The 26785-nt window shown below is 50.6% G+C and overlaps 2 protein-coding genes across 5 annotated transcripts; both read right to left on the minus strand.

The window, feature by feature from the left end:
* Positions 1-1840: 1840 nt before the first annotated feature.
* On the minus strand, positions 1841-10524 carry KEAP1 (kelch like ECH associated protein 1). 4 transcript variants are annotated; one of them, XM_045852839.1, is made up of 6 exons: positions 10283-10524; positions 7562-8247; positions 4832-5517; positions 3186-3391; positions 2731-2907; positions 1841-2568 (listed from the first exon to the last, which is right to left on the minus strand). In XM_045852839.1, the coding sequence occupies exons 2-6, from the start codon at positions 8198-8200 to the stop codon at positions 2402-2404; spliced, it is 1875 nt and encodes a 624-aa protein (XP_045708795.1). In that variant the 5' UTR covers positions 8201-8247; positions 10283-10524; the 3' UTR covers positions 1841-2401. The 4 variants fall into 4 exon arrangements, with proteins under 4 accessions (XP_045708795.1, XP_045708794.1, XP_045708792.1 ...); XM_045852838.1 differs by lacking the exon at positions 10283-10524 and adding an exon at positions 9488-10238; XM_045852836.1 differs by lacking the exon at positions 10283-10524 and adding an exon at positions 8500-10238.
* A 2570-nt stretch (positions 10525-13094) lies between these two features.
* S1PR5 (sphingosine-1-phosphate receptor 5) lies at positions 13095-16885 on the minus strand. The gene is made up of 2 exons (XM_045852840.1): positions 16811-16885; positions 13095-15436 (listed from the first exon to the last, which is right to left on the minus strand). The coding sequence occupies exon 2, from the start codon at positions 15416-15418 to the stop codon at positions 14231-14233; it is 1188 nt and encodes a 395-aa protein (XP_045708796.1). The 5' UTR covers positions 15419-15436; positions 16811-16885; the 3' UTR covers positions 13095-14230.
* Between the last annotated feature and the right edge of the window lie 9900 nt (positions 16886-26785).

Here is a 26785-nt window from a genome sequence, read left to right on the forward strand (position 1 = left end):
AATACACAGATATACTAAGTTCATGAATGGAATGCTCTAATATTGCAAAAATATTAATTATCTCCCCCCAGCTCAATAATTTTAATGCAATTTAATCAAAATTTCCATTTTTCACAGAATTTCATTTTTCATAGGGAGGAATAAATATGCAATAATAGCCCACACTCTTTCTTTTTAAAGAAGAAAAAGTGGAGTCGGCAGGGGACTTGCTCCATCTACTTGCCCAGGATGTGTCCAAGTACAAGTTTTGCAGATAAGAAACTTCACCTGACTGCTAATACCTAAAAAGCTTTACTAAATCAGCTAAATCTGGTCTCAAGACCCAGGATCTAACCTCTCTGAAAGGAAATTCAAATCTGGGGTAGGTGGTGTAGCTTTAGAAACTGCATTACATGTAAATCCCGTCTCTAGATTAGATCACTGTTTCCAGAACCTTCACTGCTATACACATTGACCACATGGGACCTCTTTCATATCCATTCTCACACAGTGGCACAGCCTGTTATGACTGAGAATGGCTGCTTTGGTGTACCCTGCAGGCTGAATCTGAACTCCACCACTTAGTGCATGTGACCTTGGGCAAGTCTCTTCTGTGAACCACCATTTCTCACCTGTAAAGAAGTCAGGCTTATGCTTCTTAGCTGAGAGCACTACTGAGGACTAAATAATGAGTTGATATAATAATGTTCAATAATAATGAACACTTTATAAATGCTAAAAGCTTACCCAGGTATCAAGTTTACAATTCCTAGTCCTCCCCATCCATTCAATGCAGCCAACATAGATTTATTTCCTTGTTTCATAAAGACCCTGGACCAGAACCAGAGAACTGGGCACAACTAAGGTAGCCTTCAGGGGAACTGAGTGAGTGAAGCTGCAGAGATGGGCGGTACCACAGGTTTTCCTTGGAAGGGAAGGAGTCAATGTTTCTTCTCTAAGCTGCTTAGAACAACCTGTGAATTCCCCAATACAGGCATACCTCATTTTACTCTGCTTCCCTTTATTGCATTTTGCTGGTATTGCATTTTTTTTTAATTTATTGACAGATTGCTTTTAGAGAGAGAGGGAGGGAGAAAGGGGAAGACAGAAACATGGATGCAAGAGAGAAACATCCATCAGTTGCCTCCCATATATGCCTGAACTGGGGATCGAACCTGCAACCTTTTGGTAACGGGACAATGCTCCAACTGAGTCACTCTGGCCAGAACTGGTGTTTAATTTTTTACAAATTGAAGGCCAGATCCTCCACCAGCAAATGGTTGTGACTCACTTTATTCTGGTGGTCTGGAACCAAACCCACGACATCTCTGAGGTATACTTGTAGTCAAGACCATCTTTCATTTTTCCTTTCTCCACCCCACATACTGCCTTCACACATGTTGTTCAGAAGAGACCAGGCCATTGAGCCCTTTGCTTCCTAGCTCAGAGCCCTTTGTCTAAGAAAATTCCCAAAACCCTCTTTGTCCTTTTTAATTACCAGGCACTTCAATAAGAGAAAGGGCTGTCTGTTACTGAAGTGCAGTAAAATGAGCATATAAATTTTCACCAAATTTGGAAAGCATGTTGGGGATGGTTTGCCTTAAAATATAAACTGTGCACACATATGAAATTAATCTCTTGGAGGCCTGGGAGATGTGTCAGGAGTTAGGTCACTGTCTTCAAGGCAGCCCAAAGGGACAAAGTGAGCCCTGTATGTCTTGCCTATGGGGAGAAAGATGCCCTACAGATAGATGAGAGGCGATGAGCAGTGATAGCTGGTTTCACATCAAAGACTTGAGTGCATTTCAGGAGAAGAGTCTTTTCTGTCCCTGGGTTTGAGATCTCAAGCTGAGAGTGCAGGTAGAAGACACTAGTTAGTTTGTTCTTTATTTTCATTGGAAAGTTACAAGGTTACTTAACAAAATGACTGTCCAGGACAAAGATATCCAGTGGTCTATGTACAGGTCCATCCTGGGGTCCACGCCTCTTGAAGGGTCTCACCCCCGAGGTCTCAGTTGGCTCCTTCCCAGGCCCCTAGGAACCAATCACAAAGCCACTGGGAACAAAACCCAGCCTGACCTCAATACCTGCTTCCACTCCAAAGGGAGGTGGCAGCTGCTGCTGTGGAAGCCAGGCCTAGTCCTGGGGCAGTGGGTGTGGGGTTTTCTCTTGCAGGAGCCCACCCTTCTAGCAACCCCTTCCAGGCACTCTCTCAGACATTCCTGGGACTATTCTGACGGGATCGTGGGTTCCCACTCTGGTCTTCTTTTCTTTCAAGCAGTCATTTTAACACTGAGGCGTTCCAGCCTCATATCTTCAAGAACAAGCATTTGCTCTGTTGCTTTTCTTTTGTCCCCATTTTTGTACGAAAACAACAATACTCTTGATGGGACCATTTTTTGCTCAAGAAAATCAAAATGGTTCAACAGGTACAGTTCTGCTGGTCAATCTGCTTCCGGCAGGGCTCCATGGTAACAGCGACGCCCACCCCACTCCGGCCAGATGTCATGTGGGTCACCTCGCTCCAGGTGTCAGTGTCAGGGTCATAACACTCCACGCTGTCCAGGAACGTGTGACCATCGTAGCCTCCTGCAGAGAGAGCAGAGGGGAGAGTCAAGGCCTCCAAGGGCAGGGGAAAGAAAGAGGAGGAAGAAACCACAAAAAAACCCCTCCTACAATGATTTAAGCCTGCCTCCCAAAGATGAGGCTAATTAGTCTTCTCCACCCAGGGCCCTACCCTCAGGGCCTCACCGAGAACGTAGATTCTCCCCTGGTGCACAGTAATCCCCAGGGCACTTCGCCGATGCTTCATGGGAGCCACAAAAGTCCAGGTCTCTGTCTCCACGTTGTAGCGCTCCACACTGTTCAGCTGGTCCTGACCATCGTAGCCCCCCGCAGCATAGATACAGTTGTGCAGGACACAGACTCCTAAACCACACCACAGAGAGGATGACTCCAGGACCCAGCCTGGGGGCGCCCAGCCACCACCTTCTTGGGGGATCCTCCCCTCCTCCCTCTCCCAAAGGACCCTTCAGAAACAAAGCTAGGCAAGAGGAGGTTGAATTCTGTCAGAATCTAGCTCTCCGGTGTGTGCCACAGGGTTATTCAAGGTGGGAACAAGAGGCCTCACCCAGGCCCTGCCAAGTTTCACTGTCAGGGCTAGGAGGCTCCTCCTCCATAGTCCCCTGCCCTCGGCCCCCACTCACCTGCCCCACTTCGGATGGTGTTCATGGGGGTGATCATTCGCCACTCATCTCTCTCTGGGTAGTAACACTCAGCTGAGTTGAGGCGGTTCGTCCCGTCAAAGCCCCCAACGGCATAGAGCAGCCGGTTGAGAACAGCCACTCCCACCCCAATCCTTCGGGTCAGCATTGGGGCCACCAAGTGCCATTCATCCCGCTCTGGCTCATACCTGCAAGGGCATAATAACGATGACAACAGCAATCACAGCTGACCCTCAAGGAACACTTCCTAAGGCCCACTATTCTGCTAGCTCTTTGTGTACTAGCTCTTTAATCCTCACAATTGTTCTCCAAGGCACGAGTCATCAGTAGTTCCATTTTCAGATAAGGAAACTGAGGTTCACAGCAGTCATGTACTCAAGGTCACGCATGCACATCTGTTGGACCCTGATGGCTTCAGCACACCACTGCCAGGCCCTGGGCTGAGCCTTATGTGTGTTACCTCACCAATGCCCCAGCCTGGTGGGGCAACGGGGTCCTCATTATTGTCCACCCCTCTTCAAAAATAGTAAGATGAGCCCTGGCTGGTGGGGCTCAGTGAGTTGAGTGCCAGCCTGTGAATCATAGGGATGCCAGTTCGATTCCCAGTCAGGGCACATGCCTGGATTGTAGGTCAGGCCCCCAGCTGAGGGTACTCGAGAGGCAACCACACACTGATGTCTCTCTCCCTCTCTTTCTCCATCCCTTTCTCTGAAAATAAATAAATAAAATCTTAAAAAAAAATAGTAAGATGTAGGCACAGTGGGGTGAAGTCAGGGACACCAAAGAAGCAGTGCAGCTGGGGTCAGACCCAGCTCTCTGACACCAGAACCCCAATTCTAACAACGAGGCTACCTCCCAGGATGGTTTTTCTCAGAATGTGATCTCAGAGCTGGGTCTGGGCAATTCCAGTTCATGCCTGTGCTCCTGGAGTAACTAACAGTGTCCCTTTCTTTCTCAAAAGCGGTCTGTTAAGGGTGATGCATCATCCCATCGCCCTATTCACAGACGACATGCATTAGAAACCTCTGGGGTATTTGTTTAAAATTCCCATTCCCCAGCTTTGCTCTAAACCCACCCACCAGTGCCATCTCTGCACCTCCAGCAGTGGCCTGGGGAGCTTGTTTCAGCGAGTTCTCCAGGCGAGAACTATATCCTGGATCACACTTCTGGAAGAAGAGAAAGCAGAGCAGTAAGCTACGCCAAAGTCAAAAGCCCAAAATGTTTGGCCTCTAATCATAGAGTCCCTACACACAGCTGTGCAGACTGTGCACTGAACTAGGGCACCACATCCAGGGGGACCCTTTCCACATACCAGGCCCCATACATCTGTTTGAACGAAAGTAGCACGTTACACCAATTTCAAACTGATGGAACTTTTTCTAAGTCTGCACAATGGAGTAGTATGGTTTTATGATGGCCCTGTAAGCAGTTTCCAGGCTCAGACACATCATCCAAGGTCACCACCATAAACAGCCCAAGAGGTTAGCTTTAACTTGAGGCTTCTACTCCCTAAAAGCCGGTAGCAGAGATAGGCACTCAACAATAGGGGGAATCCCCAAATACCAATGGCTCAGGACCTGTTAGCTGTGGGACCCTCTGAGCCCACCCCTTCTGGCCCTGCTACTCACCTCTCCACACTGTTGTGGTGGATACAGCCATGGGAGCCACCAACAGCATAGATGTGCCCATCGATGACCCCAACCCCGATTCGGTTACGTGGCACACTCATGGGAGCACAGGGTGACCACTGGTTGGTCATGGGGTTGTAGCAGTCCAGAGCATTAGAGTCAGTGTTGCCGTCGGGTGAGTTGTTTCGGCCGCCCACAGCATACAGCAGCCCGCCCACCACGCAGCCTGCCAGGCCACTGCGAGGCACCTGCAGGTCTGCCAACCGGAGCCATGTGCCATCACTGGGGTTGTAGGCCTCCAGGTAGCTCAGTGACTGGCGGAAATAGCCACCAGCAGTGTAGATGAGCCGGCCCACCTTGGGTGCCCGGCAGGGCATCACCTGTGTGGGCTTATGCAGGGTGAGCTCCTGGAAGATCTTGACCAGGTAGTCCTTGCAGCGGGAGTCTGACTGCAAGATCTCACACTTCTGCAGCTGCATCTGCAGGAAGTGGGGTGTGAGTGAGTGGCAGCGCACAGCCCGCAGCAGCGCCTGAATGTAGAAGCGTCTCTGCTCACAGTCGTACTTGACCCAGTTGATACAAGCATGGAAGACTTCAGACTCGCAGCGCACATTCAGATCATCCCGGCTGATGAGGGTCACCAGCTGGCAGTGGGACAGGTTGAAGAACTCTTCTTGCTTGGCCACCTGCAGAGGGTGTTAGTGTGACAGGCTGACTTCCGTGTCTCCCCCCAGTGTCTCAATTGGCAGTATGACCTTGGACAAGTCACAAAATGTGCCTGTGACAATCTCAGTTTCCTTATCTGTAAAATGGGAATTTGAATGGTATGAACCTCGTTGGTTGTGAGGATTAAATGAGTTAATACTATGTGCCAGGCATGGAGTACATAAGTACTCAGGTAAATGGGCAAACACAATATACCAGTGCCTTTTTGTATAATTTTTTGTAAGAACGTTACCTTTTATGCCCTGGTGGGTGTGACTCAGTGGATTGAGTGCCAGCCTGTGAACCAAAAGGTTACCAGTTCAACTTCCTGTCAGGGCATATGCAGGGTTGCAGGCCAGGTCCCCAGTTGGGGGAGTGCGAGAGGCAACCAACTGATTGTTCTCTCACATATCAATGTTTCTCTCCTTCTATTTCTCTATCCCTTCCCCTCTCTCTAAAAATGTAAATGAAATATTTTTTTAAAAAAAGAACATTACCTTTTTTTAAATGATATTAATTTTTCAAAAGGGCAGAATGACTAAAAAGAAATAGCAATAGTCTAGAAAGAGCCCTGGCTGGTGTAGCTCAGTGGATCGAGCACTGGACAGTGAAACAGTCACTGGTTCAATTCCCAGTCAAGGCACATACCTGGGTTGTGGGCCAGGTCCCCAGTGAGGGACATGTGAGAGGAAACCACACACTGATGTTTCTCTTCCTCTCTTTCTCTCTCCCTTCCCCTCTGACTAAAAATAAATAAATAAATAAATAAATATTTTTTAAAAAAAGAAAGTCTAGAAGGAAAAAGTGCAGGCTCTGCCCCTGACTGCTGTGGTTCAGTGGGTTGGGTGTCATCTTGCAAACTGAAAGGTTGCCGGTTCCATTCCTGGTCAAGACACATGCCTGAGTTTCAGGACAGGTCACCATTGGGGGTGTGTGACAGGTAACAGATGGATGTTTCTCTCTCACATTAATGTTTCTCTCCCTTTCTATCTCTCTCCCTTTCCCTCTGTCTAAAAATAAAATCCTTTTTTAAAAGGTGCAAGCTCTGAAGAAAGCAGCTTGAGTTGTAATTTTGGCTCACTACTTTCTAACTGGATGACTGTGGGCAAATATCTGAAATGTTCCGTGGCTTCATTTTCCTCCTCTTTAAAGGGGATTGCATTAGTAGCTCAATCTGGCTACTCTGAGGGCACAAAGGGCCCTGGGCAAATCTTTCCTGTCAGGCACTGGCTTATATAAATAGATCCCACATCAGCAGGTCATCACTGTTCTGATGCCCCTAGCCCATGCAATCCCTTCAAACAAATACTGTGCAGGCCCGTGGAAGATCCCTGCTCGCAGACCACCTTTCTGGAAGCCAATGGTTCTAACGCCAGAGTTCCTCAGGACAACTGGTCAATCCCATATGTGGTAGAGAGGGAAGAAGAGAAATGGTGACCAGCCACTGAAGGAGAATTTTTAAATACTTCCAGGAAGGCCTTCCAAAGCATACTTCCCCCTGAATTAGGAAGATTCATTGATTTAAAGATGGAAATCACTTAGAACAGAGGCTGGCCCACAGCAAAGGCTCAACAAGCACTCATTATTTCTTCTATTCACAACTTCCTCCACCTAAAAGCGAAAATGAAACCAAGAACATAGGATGATGCTACACAGATCGAAGAAAACACATGTGAGGGTCGCATCTGCAGTTGGCAGCATGTCATGGGTGCTCAGTGAATATTTGCTGACTGCCTGAGGTGTTGGGCCCTGCTCTGCACACCCAGGGTTGAGCTGCTGTCATGTTTGCTGCACCCTGTCCCCAGCCTGGACCCCAGGGAGACTGGGTAGCCCAGATATCTGTGAAGGTCTCATTTGCCTCAGCTGGCTTCCTAGTCAGTCACCTGGATGTGTAGACTAGAAGCTCAGAGATCCACTTTTCTCCAACTCCTTGCCTTCACCCTTCATATCTCAACAGAGACAGTGCTGACTACCCATGGTCCTTGGTCCTTAGATACTGCCCTCATGTCCCCTCCCCCAACTCACCTCCCCAAAGTGCATGTAGATGTACTCGCGGGCGCGCTGGTGCAGCTCAGCACAGCCAATCTGCTCAGCGAAGTTGGCAATGCCGATGGCGTTGCTGGGGTCCAGCTGCTGCACCAGGAAGTCGCTGCAGGCACGGACGACGCTGTCGATCTGGTACATGACAGCACCATTCATCACATGGAGCACGCACTTCTCGCCCATGGAGATGGAGGCTGTGTAGGCGAACTCAATGAGACGCTCCATGACCTTGGGGTGGATACCCTCGATGGACACCACCTCCATGCCCTGTTCCCGTAGCCCATTGGTGAACATGGCCTTGAAGACAGGGCTGGATGAGGCCAGAACCACCTTGTGGGCCATGAACTGCGCAGCCGGTGCGTCCTGGTACTTGACCTGCAGTGTAACATCGCACAGCTGCTGGCTGAGCCGCAGCTCATTCATGATTCCGAAGGCCTGCTTGGTGTGGTCCTCCAGCGTGTAGCTGAAGGTGCGGTTGCCATGCTGGGAGGGGGTCACCTCTGCCTTGCACTCGGTGGAGGCGTACATCACTGTGTCCCCTGCACCCTCAGGGCGCTGTGACCTCAGGGGCAGGAATCGGGTGCGGGCCCCAGCCCCGCTAGGCCTGGGTTCCGGCTGCATGGGGTTCCAGGTGACAAGGGACAACACCGCCACTGACACTCAGAGGCCTGGAGGAGGGAGAGCACAGGGCTGGGGGCAGGGCCTGGGTCCAGGCCTCCTTTTTAAACATAAAGTGACTCCTAGACCAATTTTCTTTGCCAAACCCAGGAGAAGCACTGTCCATTGTGCTTGCTAAATGTCCCATAGCCTCACTAACCCAAGAACCCACCTTAAAACATGTCAGATGATGTCCCTCCCCTGCTCAGAATCCCCCCAGAACTCCATTGAGCACAAAGAGTAAAACTGAACTCGTCAGTGACCTGCAAAGCCCTTCACAGTCAGCCTCTGTCCACCTCTTCCCTTTGCTTGCTCTCTGTTCGGGCAGTTTGCGGCCCTTCTCTTCCTACAGCATGTCCAGCTCACTCATTCACCTCACCAACATGTACTGAGCAGCTGCTGTGTGCCAGGCACTGTTCTAGACATCAGGGCCACAGCAGCAACCAAGACAGACATGAACTGTGCTGGAATTGACAGCTGGGGAGGGGATGGCCTAAAATAAAATAAGAAATTGGAGTCACAAAGAAAATGACAACAGTATTGTGACAGTGACTTGGGAGCAGTTACTTTAAAACCAATATTCCAAGCCTCAGCTGGAGCTGAGACAAGAAGGATGAACATACAAAAGAGATGGGGGTGGGAGTTCATTTTCCAGGCAAAGGGAACAGAAAGTGAGAAGGCTCAAAGGCAGAACGAGAGACAATCTGGAGAATCAGGGAGGAGTGTTATGAGAATGATTACAGACAGAAGGGTTTTCCATGAAACCCTTCTGTGGAGTCTGGAAAGTTGAGGCATGAGTTCTGTTTTGAAAGGTCCTGCAGGAAAAAAATGGGGAACCTGTAAGAGGGTCCCCAGGTTCTCCATCTTATCTTTCTGGGGCTCAGCTCAGAGTCACCGCCCGATTTTATTTCCATCACCGCACTTGTCAGGAACCAAAAGGAGCTTCTTTGTTTGCTTGTTGAGGGATGACCTGTCCCTCTAACCCTCGGTGCCCGCACTTCAGAAGGCGTGAGCCCTGTGTAGGTCAGGGTTGTATTCCCCCTTCTCACGTGCCTCCCCCACGTCCTGCCTGGGACCTACACAGGGGTCAGTAAGCTGTGGCTGGCTAACTGCCCGCTCCACTGTGCCTACCACAGCACTCTCCTCCACCCGGCCCAGCGCACCGCTTGGCCACCTCCGCCCGGCCAAGGCCTGGGCCTGCCTCTTGGACTTTGGCCAGTCAACGGTGCCCCCTGGGTTCTGGGCACTCACAAAGCACTAGGTGGGGGACTGCGCATGCCCCATCTGAGCCTCCACCAAGGCCTGAAGAAGGGAGGAAGTGACCCCACCGCGGCCTCTCGACTGCCAACCCCAGGACGCAGATTCAAGCCCCCCAACTCCCCAGGGTCCCCGGGCCTCTGTCTGAGCAGCGCTCCTTGGGCCTCTCGTCCGACTTGCGTCGCTCCCGACTTGGGCCACCCCGCGAGTCGCGCCGTCCAACAAAAGGATAGGACTTGAGCCGCCCACTCCTGGCCCTCCGCAGGGTCACGGGGACCCACAGGCGACGGAGTTGGCCGGGCCGTGTCCGTCGATCCCACGGCACGGCCGCAGGAGCGCTCCCGGCCCGCCGTGCCCGCAGCCCGGGCGCAGGCCGCTCACTCACCCCGCCATGGCCGCGCTCGGGCTCCGCCTCCGTCGCCCAGGCCCGGGCTCCTCCATCGCTGCGCGCGGGGGGAGGCACGGAGTGCGCGCGGTCACCATGACTAAGCAGAGCCCGGCGTCGGCTGTGTCAGAATAAAAGTCCCCGCGGACGCGGGCCTCCTCCGGCCGTGTTGGCAGTAGGGCCGTTTCCCGCTCCCCCGCCCCGCCGCGGTCGCCAAGCTGCACTACCCCGTGCGGCAATCAAAGCGTCTGTCTTCGCAGCCCGGCAGGGGGTCAGGGACAGCAGCCCTTAGCACACCAAGTCGCGTGGTCAGCGCCGTGGGAATTAGAGCCTCTGGTTCGAGGCCTGGCGCACCCCTGCCAGCAACTGGCATGGATAGACACCTCTCCGTGTCGCGCGCTCACCTCGGCCCCGGTGTTCCCTAGCTAGCTTTCGCTGAGAGGCAGAGATGCCCGGGACTGGGCAGCGGCTCCGGGCACCGTGGCGACACCCGCCCGCCGAGGGGCTGCGGCCGGGCGGCGGTCTGCTCCCACCTAACTTCGTTGTCCGGGACCGCAGGCGCCTCCGCGGTCCGGGGAGCTCCGCTCCGGGTCCTCAGGGCCTGCGGGGTCGCGGCTGTCGGGGTCGGGGGGGCGGTCTGGGGACGCCTGGGAAGGAGAAGGGAAGAGGGCGCGTCGGGGAAGGAGCTGAGATTCCCCGCCCTTGGGCGAGGAGCTGGGCGTCGGGCGAGGCGCACAGCCAGGAGGGCACGGCCCCGTTACCCCTTCCCACGGTCCCTTCCATCCGCCTTATTTCGTCTTCTTAGCGCGGGGCTGCTTTCCACCACCTGCTCTTCGTCCTTTCACGCAGGCCTCACCGTTCAGTGGCGGCAGGATCCAGCCAGAAGTATCTATCTAGCTGGGGTTACCTTGTTTTTAATTTGAGTTACCTCCAATCTAGAGGCTCGTGGAACTCCTCTGTGGGGGTTCAAACCCTGGCTCTGCCACTCTCTAGCTGTGTGCGGGTGGGCCTGTAACTTAACCTTTCTATGCTTTCGTTTCCTCGCACTGAATGAAATGATAGTGCTAGCACCTACCTGCTGGGAGCACTAAATGTGAATGCCCAGCAGATGATAACAATTCCTAGTTTTTATAGCAAGGGATGCCGATTGGCCATTTATGCTGTTTATGATATAAAGCTAACTTTTAAATAAATAGATTTAAGGGGGTTTTATATCTATATATAAAATACTGAGTGAATAATGGGAACCCTAGGCTGAACAGATGGTCTAAGAAAAGATCCTGCCAGCCTCCAGAGTGAATGTGGAGGATTCAAAGCCCTTGCCCAGGGTCTGGGATTAAATGCGCATATGCCCTGTCTGGTGTGGCTCGGTGGATTGAGCGCCCACCTATGAACCAAAGGACTGTGACTTGGATTCCCAGTCAGGGCACATGCCTGGGTTGTGGGCCAGGTCCCTGGTTGGAGGCATGTGAGAGGCAGCCAGTTGATGTTTCTCTCACACATCAAAGTTTCTCTCCCTGTCTTTTTCCCCTCCATTCCCATTTCTCTAAAAATAAATAAATAAAATCTTAAAAAAAAAAAAAACACTTGGAGGATAGGATTAGGTCCCCCCTCCCGCCTTTCACCACCTTTTCAGTTGTGTTAGTTAACCGTTCTGGGCCACTCCAGAAAAGGGCGATACAGCACAGTCTTTGAATACAAGGAGTGGCTAAGGCTATAGGGGAAACTCTTACCCTCCTCTAAGTAACCTCTAATTCCTCAGAACCAGACCTACCAGCCCTGTGGCCCAGCAGTGCTACCCGTAGAGATTTAACCAAGGGACACTCACACACAGGAGGAGTGTGTCTGTATATGAGACGTGTGCTGCAGTGTTGTGCCTAAAGGCAAAGGATTGGACCCAATTCATATATCCCTCCATAGGGCCCTGTTGTAGTAAGTGGTGGCACATCCATGCTGGAAAATACTGCTCAGTCAGTGAAAAGGAGCAAGACATTTATTGTATGAAAATTTACCTCAGTGTTTTAAAATGTTATTTTTAAATAAGAAAGAACAAGTGCTATGGACTGAATTGATTAGGTTTATATGGTCATGAGGGTGGGGATCTCATAAGGGGGTTAATGCCCTTATAAGAAGAGACACCAGAGGCCTGGCCAGGTGGGTCTGTTGGTTGGAGTATTGTCCCCATGCACCAATGGGTCAGGGCACATACTTGGGTTGTTGGGTTCCAGCCCTGGTTGTGACATATATGGGAGGCAGCCTATAGATGTTTCTCTTTCTCTCTCCCACTTCCTCTCTAAAATCAAGTAATGCATCTCCTAGTGAATATTTAAAAAAAGAAGAGACACCAGGGAGCTTCTCGAATTCTGTACAACATAAGAGCACACAGCCAGAAGGTGACTATCTGCCAGCTAGGAAGAGAGTCCTCACCAGCACCCAACCATGCTGGCACCCTCACCCTGGGTTTTCAGCCTCCACCTGTGAGAAATAAATTTCTATTGTCTCAGCCACCCAGGCTATGTCAACCTGAGCAGGTTTCAGCAGCCAGACAATACAAAATCTGAAGGGCAACAGTTTCCAAGATATACTATTAAGTGAACAAAGCAAAATGCAGAGCAGAGCAGTGCTAAAACTGTGTAAAAAGAGAAGATATATTTACATTTTGGCTCATTTATTCACAGAATAGCTCTGGAAGTTTCCCAGGAATCCCCACAGTGATCAAATCCAAAAAGGGTAACTAGTGCTTTTTTAATTTTGTGAAATGTGAATAAGTTAATAAATCTACCATCACACGTCATTAACCAAACGAATAATGGGGTGAGCTTCAGGATCCCCTGGAAGATTAAAGGAGCCTGGGGCCGGGGGCACCAGAACGGGTAGGAAATTGGGTCCAGTCCTGGGAGTGTCCTGGGGTCGTGACCCCAGGCTTCATTGTATTTGTGTTCCAAGAATTAGGTTGGTTTCCCGTGCGTGTGGCCTTTGGAGACCACCTGAGGCTCCCAGGCTGGGTCGGCACTCCCAAAACACACTGCTCCTTGCGGCTCTCTGCAGTTCCAATGTCTCCCGGCAGGGGGCGAGTCGTGGTCTGAACTCGAAGTCCCTTGCGCCAGCACCACCTCACAGGGGTCAGGAATGCGCCTGGGGACAGACATGGACCGTGGCCAGCACGTCTGTAGCCTTTTATGGGCACAAACGAGGCCCTGGAATCGCCCCCAACCAAGAATGCAGACCCCTCCGGAGGAGCCAGACACCAGGCCTGCGCCTCTGCAGGCAACAGCCTGGGCAAGTGAATCTGGCTCAGGCACTGGGAGAAGGTACTGGTTGCTTGGAGTTCCCTCACCTGTAAAATGCGGGTGAGGAAGCCTACCATACAAGGTTTCAGTGAAAGTATAAGGTGTGTCTTGGGCCTACCACTGTGAGACAACTAGCCAGGCACAATAAGCTGTAATTGTTCTTATTATATTTTTATTTTTTATGAAGGATCTGACACCACATTCAAAGAAATCTTGTCTCAGCTAAGAATTGACTGGGTCTCCCAGAGTCAAATTGTAGGGTGCCCTGTCTTTGGTGTCCTCTTCTCTAATCTGGAGAGCTGGCCTTGACTCCTTTCTCATTTGCACACTCAATTCCTCAGTATTCCTGCTGTTTCCAAAACTTACCCAGAATCCACATGGTCTGAGTCACCATCATTGTTCCCCTAGGCCAGTACAGTTACCTTCACCTTGTTCTAGCTACCACATTTACCTCAGAGAACTGTGAACAACTGAACCAAGTCAACTCCTTTCTTTATCTGGAACCCTCCATGGCTGCCACCTCACTTAGAGCAAAAATGAATGCTCTCCGGAGCTTACGAGGCTCTAAGTGATCTGCCCAGTCATCTCCCTGCCTTCATTTCCTTCCACACTTGCCTCCACCACTGCTCTGGTCACACTGGATCCTTGCTTTTCATGCAACAGGCTCATTTCAGCCCAAGGGCCTTTGCACCTGCTGTTCCATCATAGGACATGCTCTTGCTCCAGGTGTTCCCAGGACAGTAACGTCTCAGTTCATATCACATGTCACACCTCTGCAGAGAGGCCTCCTCTGACCACCATCGCATCACTGCGTTGTCACCGGAACAGTCTCCATTATTTTTCACGCATTTATCTCCTGTGTACCCACCAGAGCATCAGTTCCACAAGGGCAGCGTTTTTTGTCTGTGTTCACTGTGGTGGGGTTTAGCGCCAGTAAAGTATGTCCCCTGAATTTCCTCTGTCTACCCAATCTTTGGCAGGTTTTCCTATAAATTCCATCACTTAAAAAGAAAAAGTCTGCAAAGACAGCTCTTAAGGAGAGAAATGACGGGAAAGAGAGCCTCAGTCTGTGGCTGGTGCCGGTACCAGAGTCTCAGCGGCTGTAGGTGCGCCGGTAGAGCCGCTGATGTCCAGCCCGTCCCGCTGGGGCGACGAACGCTCAGAGGGGCTTGAGCTGCCATCCAGGCCAGGGGGCAGCCAACGGTGCAGGCCCTCCGAAGCCCCAGCGGCGCTCCCGGATTGCCCTGAGGTTCCCACACCCCAGCCACAGGGGCGGCTGCCGCAGCAGACAAGGCACAGGAGCGCGTGACGCAGGTCATGGTTGGTGAGCGTGTATATGATGGGATTCAGAAGAGAGTTGGCCATGGCCAGGCCCAAGAAGGGGTCGGCCTGCAGGAGCACCGGACAGGCGCGCGCCGGGCAAGCCACGTCCAGCAAGAGCAGCAGGAAAAGGGGGCCCCAACACACCACAAAGGCCAGGAGCACTATGCTAACAGTGCGCAACAGAGCCAGCGAGCGCGGCGTACGGGGCGCCCGCCTCGAGGAGCCCCCAGCAGCTCCTGGGCGCGCCTGAAGGCGCCGCGCGTTGGCGCGCACCTGGCAGTAGATGTGCACATAGAGCGCACAGATGGCAGCCAGAATGCCGAGGAAAGCTAGCACGCAGAAGAGCACGTAAGCCTTGGCGTAGAGGGGTAGGAGAGTGGAGCAGGAGTCCAGGTGGCCCAGGCAATTCCAGCCCAGCACGGGCAGTAGTCCGAGGAGCAGCGACACGCTCCAGGCGGTGGCCGCCAGGGCCAACGTGCGCCCTCGATGTGAGGCGGGAGCGGGTCCTCGGCGCGCCATGGTGAGGCTGCGCTCCAGCGCGATGGCCAGGAGACTCAGCACGGACGCGGCTAGCGCCACAAAGACACCACCTTCTCGCACGAACCAGAGCGTGGGCGACAGGTGCAGTGTAAGCGGCCCTGACAGCAAGATGTTGGCGGCGTAAGCAGCGCCAGCCAGTAGGTCCGACAATGTGAGGCTGCCCAGGAGCAGGAACATGGGCGCATGGAAGCGCGGGTGGCGTCCGAGCACGAACAGCACGGCCAAGTTCTCCAGCACGATGAGCGCGCACACGGCCAGGCACACGACGGCGTCCGCACGCAGCCCAGCGCCGGGCTGGTAGCGAGCACCGCGGAGCTTGCCGGTATAGTTGTAGTGCAGGACGATGACCTCGCTCACTGACGCAGGCCGCAGCAGTCCCGTCTCCATGGGCCACCTGCCCCAAGGCTGCGTGCGGAAAGGTCCATGCAATGTCAGGCTGGGCACACACCATCCTCGCGGCCTGCGGAGGCAGGCACGAACCCCACAGCACTGGGAAAGGGGCCCTAACCCCCTCTCTTCCACCCTACAGGTACACTGGGGAGCAGGAGGGTTTCGGGGTGGGAAGGGGCTGGCCATAGGGACAGGGAGACACAGTCCCATGGTTCCTGAGGGATATTCATGACTAACAAACAAGCTGGGATATTCAGAAGCATACACAGTCAACCACAGAGTGCACACAAATACAGCCGCATGCAGAAAGGGACACATAAATATGACACATCCATAAGGACATGTAAGCACAGTCGCAAACTAGGCCAAAAATATTGGCAGACCCCATCAGGAAAACATGAAAACATATTCACCCATGGACAAAGCGACACAAATTCAGTCACATGCAGACAGGATCTCACACCCAGTGGCAAAGACCACAATTTCACAACCTCCACCCACACCCAGCCCAGGCCTCACAATCTGCTTGTCTTTTTGCACACGGGGCTTTTTCCTGCTCGGACCCCTTCACCCACTGCAAAACCCCGTGAGAAAGCTGAGCCTATCTGCCCATTTCCCAGAAGCAGAGCCTGAAGGCAACAGACAAGATCCACATCGCAAGGATAGGCTCTTGCAAAGAGACACGCATGTCATTAAAGTATTATAATAACACTTCCTTTGCGACTGCACCCTTTAATCCCCTGGACAGCTCTTCCTTTAGTCCCCACTTACAGATGAGAAAACCGAGGCTGAAAAGAAGTATCTTGCAGAGAAGCAAGTACAAAGGTTTTTATGTTCCTGTACAAACACAGCCATGCAGAAACAGTTGCACAATCACACAAGTCCCACTTAAGAGATGAGAAAACGAAGGCTTGGGAAGGGGAACGGGACTTATTTGGGCTTGGCAGGAGCAAATGCATGCCAGACAGCTTCAGTTGCACACAGGGAACCAGGAGCAAATACAGTCACAGAGTCAGGGAGTCTTCCATGCTGCGGGAAGGGGTGTCACATACACAAAGGCAGACACGGGTTGCACTCGCCCTGATGGGGACTCTGTGGACAGGCTCACAGCTTCTGCACCTCCTGCCTGGTCTTGGCTGGCCTGCCCAAGGTACTCAGCCAAACTTGCAGTGGAGTGGCCCGGATAGGGTGAGGGCCTGAGGATTCCACGCACCCCCACCCTCAACCTGCACCAGCATCCAGCTGGGGAGTCCCTGGCTTTGCCCTCCCTAGAGGTCTCTGGAAAAGGCCTGGGAACCCCAAGCAAGGGGATCCACGTAGTGGACAGGGCAAACTTTCCAAGCCAGATTGAGCCCCACGCACCCCAAGAACCCAGTGCTGTACACTCACCCTGTGCCCTGGTCCGGCGCCCCACTTAGTGGTGTACCCTGGAGCCCAGAGATCAGATGCGGCTCTAGGGGCTGGACTGGAGCTGGGAGGCAGGGCTTGGAGGGTGGGGGTAGGGGCGGGTCCCCAAAGCTGAGCTCCTGCAGTCGCCAGCAATTGCCCCGCCTCTTGGGCTGAGGCACCCAGGCCGTGCTGCCAGCCTGTGCCACCCGCCCCAGCACCGGAGCGCGACCCGGTGGCGACTGGCACCGTGGAGCCCTCAGCTGCCCCCTCCGGAACTGGGCTCTCCTCTCAGGGATGCTCCATCGAGGTGGGAGGATCCGGAGACACTGGAGGGGGAGGAAGGTTCTTAGTGGGGGCAGTCACATCCTGAGCCTCTCCTCCCAAACCCCCAACAGAGGGATGCCGTCTGTTCTTGGGCTTCTGGGCACTGACCCCTTCCACTTCTCGCTTACTTTCAACTGAACCTCCTGGGCTGCAACCGCAGGGATGCCGGGTGGGTGGAGGGAACACAGCAAGACCGGATAGGAAGGGTCTTATGCAGGGAGCAGAGGGAGCTTGAGTCCTCTCCCTGCAGCGGATAGGCCCTGGCCTGTCCTGATATCCCAACTCCCACGCCCGGCATGAGGCAGCAGGGGGAGGGCAAAGTGCAGGCAGGATTCTGGTGGGAGTCTCTGCCCCACCTCCTAGATAAGGAGGATCTGGATCCTGTGCCCCTCTGGTTACCCATTATCACTCCAGAGGGTGGGATTGACTCATCTATGGTGTTTCTGACCCAAGTCCCCACTAAACTGTCAGCTCCACGGTGGCAGGAATTTTCATCTGTCATCTCTCTGGGCATTGCCAGGACAAAGCCAATGCCCAATAAGTACCCTCTGACTGAGTGGATGAATGAATGAATGAATGAATGTCTCCCTCATTTGCTCTCTCTCAGTGCTGCTTTCCCAGTCTCCATTTCTGTTTCTCCCTGACTGTTTTGGGGTGTGTGTCTTTGTCTGTGTCACTTTCCCATGCCTCTTCCAGGCCTCCCTTCCTCCTGCAGGCCAGTCCCAGCTGGCCCTGCACCCCCTTACCTCCAGTTCCCAGTTGCTTCCTGACCAGGCCCAGCTCCCTCACCCTCAGCCAAAGGCTACAGCCCGGAAGGGGGTTGGTCCTGGCTGTTGCAACTTTCCCCAGGACTGTGCCCTTCATCTGGGCCGCCACAGCCCCTGCTGGCTGAGGGTAGGGTGAGGGTGCCCCAAGGGCCTTGGGATGGAGGCTGGAAATGGGGTGGATCTTGGGTGCCCCCCAGGGGGAGGGACCAAGAGGGACACCCAGACCAAGTCGCGCCCTCATGTAGCCCCTTGCAGACCCCCTCTGGCTCTTGTCCCAGCTGTTCCTCGAGGGGACAATCGCTCCTGCTTGCTCGGACCAGTCGAAGCTGCGCTCCAGGTAACGCAGCCAGCGGAGCCCATGGGGTGGGGGTGGGGACCCCGGTAATGCTTGTCTATCAGGTGCACCCTACAGCAGTGGGGACCAAGCCTGCTGGAAGGTGCCCTGAAGAATCCTCCGGACAGAAACACGCCTGGCACACAGCAGGTGCTCCATAAATGACCCTCTTCTGCGAAGGGAAGCCACATCCCTGGGTGGGAGGATGGTTACTTCACACCTCCCAGGTGGCAACCTCACCTCCTGTAGCCCCCCTAAGCAGGGGAAGGAGTCTCTTCCTGTCAGGGTCCAGGCCCACCCTCTTCCACCCCTGCCACCTCCAGGCATCTCTTTCCCATAGACCAGGACCCTAGGGACTCAGGCTCCAGAGACTGGGGCAGACGTCAGAAGCCTCCTGAATGCCTCTGTGGCTGTCCATCCTGCAGCCACAGTTCTTAAAACTCAGATCACACCCCTCTCCTGCTCCAAACTCTACCATGGCTCCCTACATCTCTCTGAGTCAAAGCCCAAGTCCTCCTCAGGGCCCACAAGGCCCTGCACAGCCTCTCCTCCTTATTTCTTTCCCTCTGGCTGCCTTACTCCCTTCCAGCCCCACTGGCGTCCCCCTTATTCCTCACATACTTCAAGACCTTGGCACTTGAGAATTCATCTGCCTGGAACACCCTTCTTCCAGCCTTTCCCAGCTGGTCACCTCCTTCAGAGATGACTTCCTTGATCTGTCCCCCTCCTCCCCAATCTCTCATAGCAGCCAGCACCATCTGAAATTATCTGGAGTACTTGTTTATTTATTCTTCTGGCCTATGGTATGTCTCTGCCCTAGGCCCCCAGCTCCAGGAAGGCAGGAACCCTGTCTGTCCATCTGCCCAGCACTCATGTAAATGTTGAGGGCTGGGAGTGTGGAGCCAGACTCAATTGAGCTGATGCTCCTCTGAGCCTTGGTGGCCTCATCTGTAAAATGGCAATAATAACAGTGCTTACTGGGACAGATGTTGTTGAGGATGAAAGCAACAATTTGAACAGAGCTGGGACATTCAGTGAGAGCCCAGTAAAAATGTTAGCTTCTGTACCATTGGCCACTGCTGTATCCTCTCAGAGGCATTAGGAGAAGACTCAGCTCAGGCCCCACAAAGGACCCCGGGAACCACCAGCTCCCCACCTTACCCTTACTGCAGCAAAGCCTGTTCTCTTTTCAGGGGAAGGGCATCCCTGGTCCCTGAAATCCTGCCACAACCCACTCGCCTAATGCATGCCTGGGCCAGCACACCTGCCTAGCAGGTTCTGCTGCCAGGGCCCTCACCTACAGAGGCCACCTCACCCAGTCTTTGCCTGGACTTCATTCACTGAGCTGCGTCTGCCCCTCTGAAAGGGCAAAATGTCTCTTATGGTCCTCTTAGACACTCAAGCATGGGAAAAAACCAGTTCCCATCCCCCCCCCACTCCCCACCAACCCATGTGAAACTGGTGGCTGCAGGGAGGTGTGAACTGACAACTTACTCATGATCAGTGACCAGAGCAGGCATGGGGTTCTCAGGCTGGAGGCCAGCGCACCAACCACAGGCTCGTTTGCTCAGCTCAGAGATTTCCTCAGCAAACATCTGTCTGAACTGTACAGAAACACTATATTGTATTGTAGTTAGTAGCAACGAGTCAACCCAGTACCCAGATCTGGGTTTCTAAATATCATTTTCCTATACAAGAAACTAGGGTTCTTTAGAGAAATGCCTGATTTTACGGTTGAGTCAGAGAACATGCAAAATGATCCTGGAGTATCTTCCAATGTCAGAAAGTGCCTTAAAAAAAAAAAAAAGCATTGGCTAGCATGGCTCAATGGATTGAGTGCAGGCCTGTGAACTGAAAGGTCACTGGTTCTATTCCTATTCAGGGCACATGCCTGGGTTGTGGGCCAGATCCCCTTTTGGGAAAGTGCAGGAGGCTACCGATTGCATATCAATGTTTCTCTCCTTCTTTTTCTCCCTCCCTTCCCCTCTCTCTAAAAATAAATACAATCTTTTGAAAAAAGGAAGTCAATAGGACTCAGGGGCCAGCTTAAAAGAACTCCCACTGGCCACAGCTGGAATAATTTAGATAACAAAATAAATAGTAATAGTCTTCATTATAACCCAAAGAATACAATAAATGACCACAAGTCCATACTAACTTAAAGACATGATTGAATCAATTTAAAATGGGGGAGAAGGGACAAATCATCCTGAGAGAAGAATTACAGTTAATAAATGTAAAATGAGTGATGAAAACAGCCCTGGCTGGTCTGGCTCAGTGGATTGAGAGCTGGCCTGTGAACCAAAGGGTCGCCAGTTCCATTCCCAATCAGGGTACATGCCTGGGATGAGGGCCAGGTCCCCAGTAGGGGGCACGTCAGAGACAACCACACATTGATGTTTCTCTCCCTCTTTCTCTCCCTCCCTTCCTCCCTCTATAAAAATAAATAAATAAAATCTTTTACAAAATAAAATGAAATGAATGATGAAAATAGAAAATTAACATTAGAATACCACAAGGCCCTGCACAGTCTCTCCTCCTTACTAATTAATGGAAAAGTTAATGGGCAAAACTTTAAGGAGAAACAGGACATTTTCAGAGGATCAAAGTTTTCCCACCAAAATATTCTTAATTACTTTAGTGGCCTTAATTTTCTTTCACAAATTTAGCTCCTCCCTTTAAGGGTGGAGCTAAGCTCCCCTCTCCTCTGTCAGGGCTGGACTTGGCACCTTGTTTCCAAGGAATAAAGTATAGTCCACGCAATACCTGCACATGATGTTGCTAGCAGCGCTGTTCATAACTGCCAAATCTCAGAAGAAACCAAGATGTCCTTCAGCAGGTGAGTGGATAAATTGTGGCACATCTATCCAGACAATGGAATATTTATTTTAAAAGAAATGAACCTGGCTGGCGTAGCTCAGTGGATTGAGTGCGGGCTGCAAACCAAAGTGTTGCAGCCCGCAACACTAGGCTCGATTCCTAGTCAGGGCACATGCCTGGGTTGCAGGCCACGGCCTCCAGCAACCGCACATTGATGATTCTCTCTCTCTCTCTTTCTCCCTCCCTTCCCTCTCTAAAAAATAAATAAATAATCTTTTTAAAAAATACAAAGCTTAAAAAAAAAAGAAAGGAGCTTTCAAGCCATGAAAAGACATGGAGGAATCTTAAATGCATGTTACTAAGTGAAGCTGGTCTAAAGAGTACACACAACTACACACCACGTGATTCCGACTATGCAGACAATAAAAAGATCAGGGGTTGGCGGGGTTAGGTGGTGGGGAGGGATGGATAGGCAGAGCACATGGGATTTTTAGGGCCATGAAACTACTTTGTATAACATGACATGTCATTATACATTTGTTCAAACCCACAGAATGTTCAATGCCAAGTGTGAATCCTAATGTGGATTACGGACTTTGGGTAACGATGTGTAACAACGTGGGTTCATCAGTTGTACCAAATGCACCACTGTGCTATGAAATGCCCATGGTGGGGAAGGTTGGAGGGAGGGCAGGTATATGGGAAATCTCTGTACCTTGCGCTCAATTTTACCATGATCCTAAAACTGCTCTAAAAATAAAGTTTATTAATTTTTTTAAAAGGTAAAATCGTCAGCCTGAGAGGTCCTCAAGTGGGCAGATACTTCCAGCCCATGCCACCTGACAGCTTTGGACATTTTTATACCAGCCTGGCCCCTGGAGATTACTTATTACTCAGACCCCTAGCTGAGATGCCAGGAGCATGGGTTCTAGGGCAGACAGATAGCAAAATGCCTCAATTTTCTAAGCTGCCCTGAGCCTAAGTTTCCTCATCTGAAAGTGGGAACAGATATTGTCCCATGTCCATAAGGGGCTCACATTTTAGTGGAAGACTTAAAAATATCCACACACAAGAAGATAATTGTGCATAGTGATGTATGCTATCAACAAATAAAATATTATAAGGTGATATGTGAGTGAGTGACTAGGGACTATTTTATTTTATTTTTTATCTTTTTATTTATTGATTTGAGAGAGAGAAAGAGAAACATTGATTTGTTGTTCCACTTATTTATGTGTTCATTGATTGATCCTTGTACTTGTCTTGACCAGGGATCAAACCCCAACCTTGGTGTAACAGGATGGCGCTCTAACCAACAGAGCACCAGGCCAGGGCAACTGTGGAGTTCTTTTTTTTTATTCTAATTTTTTCTCATTACCATTTATTCCCCCATACTCCCTCCCACCTCCACCCCCCATAATCAACACACTGTTGTTGTCCATATCCTTGAGTTCTCTTGCTTTTTTACTTAATCCTTCCATGACTTCTTTTTTTTTTAAATATTTTATTTATTTATTTTTAGAGAGGGAAGGGAGGGAGATAGAGAGAGAGAAACATCGATGTGCAGTTGCTGGGGGTTATGGCCTGCAACCCAGGCATGTACCCTGGCTGGGAATCGAACCTGCGACACTTTGGTTCGCAGCCCGCACTCAATCCACTGAGCTACGCCAGCCAGGCTTTCCATGACTTCTTATTAAAAATTAAAAAAAGCTGTAAGGAGAGGTTATGCATCGGGAGAGGAAAGGGAGAAGGCAGCTCTGTGGGGGACTGATCACTTTGTCCTGAAGTGCTGGGCAGGAATTAGGCAGAACCCTGCCTCTCTCCTCTCACCAGCTCACCCCAGGCCTGGCAAACACCCTAGGGGAAAATCTGGCTTTATCCTTCCTCCAGTGTACTCCTTATTTCCCAAGCCCTAGACTTGGAAACTTGGAGTCAGTATCTCCTCTCTCGTTTCCTCACACTTAGACATTCATTTCACAGATTACACATGGAGGGGAAAGAAGGGCTGGGCACGGGTATTGGATCAGCACATGCAAAAGCCCGGAGGCTGGAAAGAATGTGTGTGTAAAAGAAACAGAAATCAGGTCAAATGGGCAGCAGCTTGGCTTAGGGGAAGGAAAGTGGAGGGTGATGAAATTGGGGGTAGGAGCGGGTCAGGTTTGGTGGGGCCTCAAATGTCAGGCGCCTGATGTGTAAACACCACCATGCTGTGTGACTTGCTTAACCTCTTTGACCTCAGTCTCCCCACCTGTAACATTGAGTCATGAAAGTCTTTTTCTTTCTCATGGTGATCTTGTCAGTGTAATGCAGTCATTGCCTGGCCCAGAGCTCACCACTCACGAAAAGTCAGGGATTAATTTTTAACAGCTCTGTTGAGGTGTAATTTACATATGATACAATTTATTGATTTAAAGTATATAATTTTGTGGTTCTTAGTGTATTACAGTTTGGTGGTGGTGTGTAATCATCACCAAAATCAATTTCAGAACATTTCATCACTCAAAAAGGAAACCCCTTACTCATCAGCAGTTACTCATTTCTCCTTCCCCCAGACCCTACAAACCACTGACTTACTTTCTGTCTCTATGGATTTGCCTATTCTGGACGTTTCATGTACATGGAATCACATACAACATGGCCTTTTGTGTCTGGCTTCTTTCACTCGGCATAACATTTTCAAGATTCATCCATGTCATAACATGAATCAGTACATTGTCCTTCCTTTTTATGGCTGAATGATGTTTCATGGGATTAATTATACCATATTTTGTTTATTCACCCATCAATTGATGAGTACGGGTTGTTTCCGCTTTTTTGGGATAGCTTGAAAAGTGCTGCTGTGAACCTGTGTACAGGTTTTTTTGTGTGGGAATGTTATTTCGTAGAGTGAAACCGCTGGGTCACATGGTAAGTTTATGTTTATTTTTTTAATATATTTTATTGATTATGCTATTACAGTTGTCCCATTTCCCCCCTTCTCTCCACCCTGTACACCCTCTCCCACCCACGTTCCCCCACTTTAGTTCATGTCCATGTGTCATACTTATGAGTTCTTTAGCTTCTACATTTCCCGTACTATTCTTGCCCTCCCCCTATTTTCAACCTACATTCTATGCTACTTATTCTCTATACCTTTTCCCCCTCTCTCCTCCTCTCACCCCCCTGCTGCTAGCCCTCCATGTGCCCTCCATTTCTGTGGTTCTGTTCCTGTTCTAGTTGTTTACTTAGTTTCTTTAGGTTTTGCTTTAGGTGTGGTTGTTAATAATTGTGAGTTTGCTGTCCTTTTACTATACATGTCTTTTCTTTATCTTCTTTTCTTAGATAAGTCCCTTTAGCATTTCATAAAATAAGGGCTTGGTGATGATGAACTCCTTTAACTTGACCTTATCTGAAAAGCACTTTATCTGCCCTTCCATTCTAAATGAGAGCTTTGCTGGATAGAGCAATCTGGGATGTAGGTCCTTGTCTTTCATGGCTTGGAATATTTCTTTCCAGCCCCTTCTTGCCTGTAAGGTCTCTTTGGAGAAATCAGCTGACAGTCTGATGGGAACTCCTTTGTAGGTGACTGTCCCCTTATCTCTTGCTGCTTCTAGGATTCTCTTCTTCATTTTTACCTTGGCTAATGTAATTATGATGTGCCTTGGTGTGTTTCTTCTTGGGTCCAACTTCTTTGGGGCTCTCTGAGCTTCTTGGATTTCTTGGAAGACTGTTCCCTTTGCCAGATTGGGGAAGTTCTCCTTTATTATTTGTTCAAATACGTGCTCAATCTGTTGCTTTCCCCTTTCCCATTCTGGTACCCCTATAATTCGGATGTTGGAACATTTAAAGGTGTCCTGGATGCTCTTAAGCTTTTCCTCGATTTTTTTGAATTCTTATTTCATCATGCTTTCCTGCTTGGTTGATTCTATCTTCCTTCTTGTCCACTGTATTGTTTTGAGACTCAGATTCCTTCCTTTCACTATTGGCTCTCCTCCGCGTATCTTCCTGCATCTCTTTTATGGTAACCTGCATCCTTTCATCTAAATTGCGCCCAAAATCAACCAATTCCGTGAGCTTTCTGATCACCAGTGTTTTGAACTGTGCATCTGATAGATTGGCTATTTCTTGGTCGCTCAAAAGGATGAGTCCTGGGGGACTGATCTGTTCTGTTGGAAACATATCTTATGTCTTTCCCTGTCTCTCCTTTTTTTTTCCCGGTCTGGTCGCTCTTGTTACGGTGGGGGATGGAGCCTTAGGTGTTCACCGGGGCTGGGCACCCCTGTCGCTAGATTGTGACATTATATGTGGGGGCGGGGGCGGGAGTGGGGACGGGAGGGAACAATGGCGGTAGTTCCGTTCTCCTGGGCTCAGACCCTTCTCTGGGATCCTGGGCTGCGAGCTCTGCCCTGGTCCACAATCGCTGCCTCACTGGGTCAGCCAGCCACAGCTTGCGTACTCAGGGATCACCGCTGCGTTCTTGTACCCCAGATGGCTGTCGCACCGATTTCGCGCCAAATTTTCCCCGACCTCCGCGCGCCGCCGACCTGCACCAGCCCCGCGCCCGCCGGGCTCGTCGTATCCTACCAGTCTGGATGTACGGGTCTACTTCAACTTCTTGGCTGTCCGACTTCCATTCAGATAAATCCTCTATCAGTTCTGAGTGTTATTCTATCTGTAAATTATTGTTGTTCTAATCTTGGTTGTGTAAGGAGGTACGGTGCATCCACCTATTCCTCCATCTTGCCGAAGTCCTCATAAGTTTATGTTTAATAATTTGAGGAACGGCCAGACTGCTTTCCAAAGCGATTGCACTATTTTGCATTTCCAACAGCAATGTATAGCTATTTGGATTTCCCCATATCCTTTCTAACACTTGTTATTTTGCACACTTTTTTATAAAATATTTTATTTATTTATTTTTAGAGAGAGGAGAAGGGAGGGAGAAAAAAAGGGAAAGAAACATCAATGTGAGAGAGAAACAGCGGTTGGTTGCCTTTTGCACGTGCCCTGACTGGGGATCGAACCTACGACCTAGGCATTTTCCCTAACTGGGAATCAAACCCATGAACTTTTGCTTTGTAGGATGACACCCAACCAAATGAACCACACCAGTCAGGGCGTATCCTTTTCTATGATAGCCATCCTGGAGGGGGTAAAGTGACATTCACTGTGCTTTTGGGTAGTCATTACTTTCTGTTACTACTTTTACTGATCCCACTGTCCTTCCTTCTGTCTTCCCCATGCTCACAACCCTCCAAAACTCCCTGGTGCCCTTTGAAGAAAGTTCAAGGATTTGGACATTGGCATCTGGCTCTTGTTCCCCTGTCCCCTATGCCTCTCCCCATACCATACCTCCTGCCCCTGAATCTCTAAATCTGGCAACTGCTCCTCACAGTCAAAGAGGGGCTGGTTATGGGGTCAGACAGACGTGGGTTGGAATTCTGCTTATGATTATCTTGAGCAGATGGATTTAGCTCTGTGAGCTCCAGTTTTCTCATCAGTTAAATGAGGAATCATAATTATTCCCTTTTTCCCTTTCTTATAGGATTCGATGAGTTGGCTATGTCAACTCTTTTTAGTATGGTGCCTGGCATTGAGTAGGGGCTGTAATTATCAGGATTTTTTCATTGGAAGTTCCAGGAAAAAAAAAAACCTGAGTTCAAATTAAAAACAACTCAAAGTGGTATGAAGGGAGAAAAAAAAGAACGATTGGCTCATGTAACTGAAAATCTAGGTATCTAGGAGGTGGGT

Source organism: Phyllostomus hastatus, unplaced genomic scaffold (genome assembly GCF_019186645.2).
Source record: "Phyllostomus hastatus isolate PE091 unplaced genomic scaffold, TTU_PhHast_1.1 phas_contig_98, whole genome shotgun sequence".
NCBI lineage: Eukaryota > Metazoa > Chordata > Mammalia > Chiroptera > Phyllostomidae > Phyllostomus > Phyllostomus hastatus.

Excerpts from the sequence above, each read along its gene's own strand:
- S1PR5 (XM_045852840.1), bottom strand. The coding sequence starts at position 15,418 with ATGGAGACGGGACTGCTGCGGCCTGCGTCAGTGAGCGAGGTCATCGTC.
- KEAP1 (XM_045852839.1), bottom strand. The coding sequence starts at position 8,200 with ATGCAGCCGGAACCCAGGCCTAGCGGGGCTGGGGCCCGCACCCGATTC. Across the intron at positions 3,392-4,831 it reads CACCACAACAGTGTGGAGAG|GTATGAGCCAGAGCGGGATG; the intron begins GTGAGTAGCAGG and ends ATGCCCTTGCAG. Across the intron at positions 2,908-3,185 it reads CACCATCCGAAGTGGGGCAG|GAGTCTGTGTCCTGCACAAC; the intron begins GTGAGTGGGGGC and ends GGTGTGGTTTAG.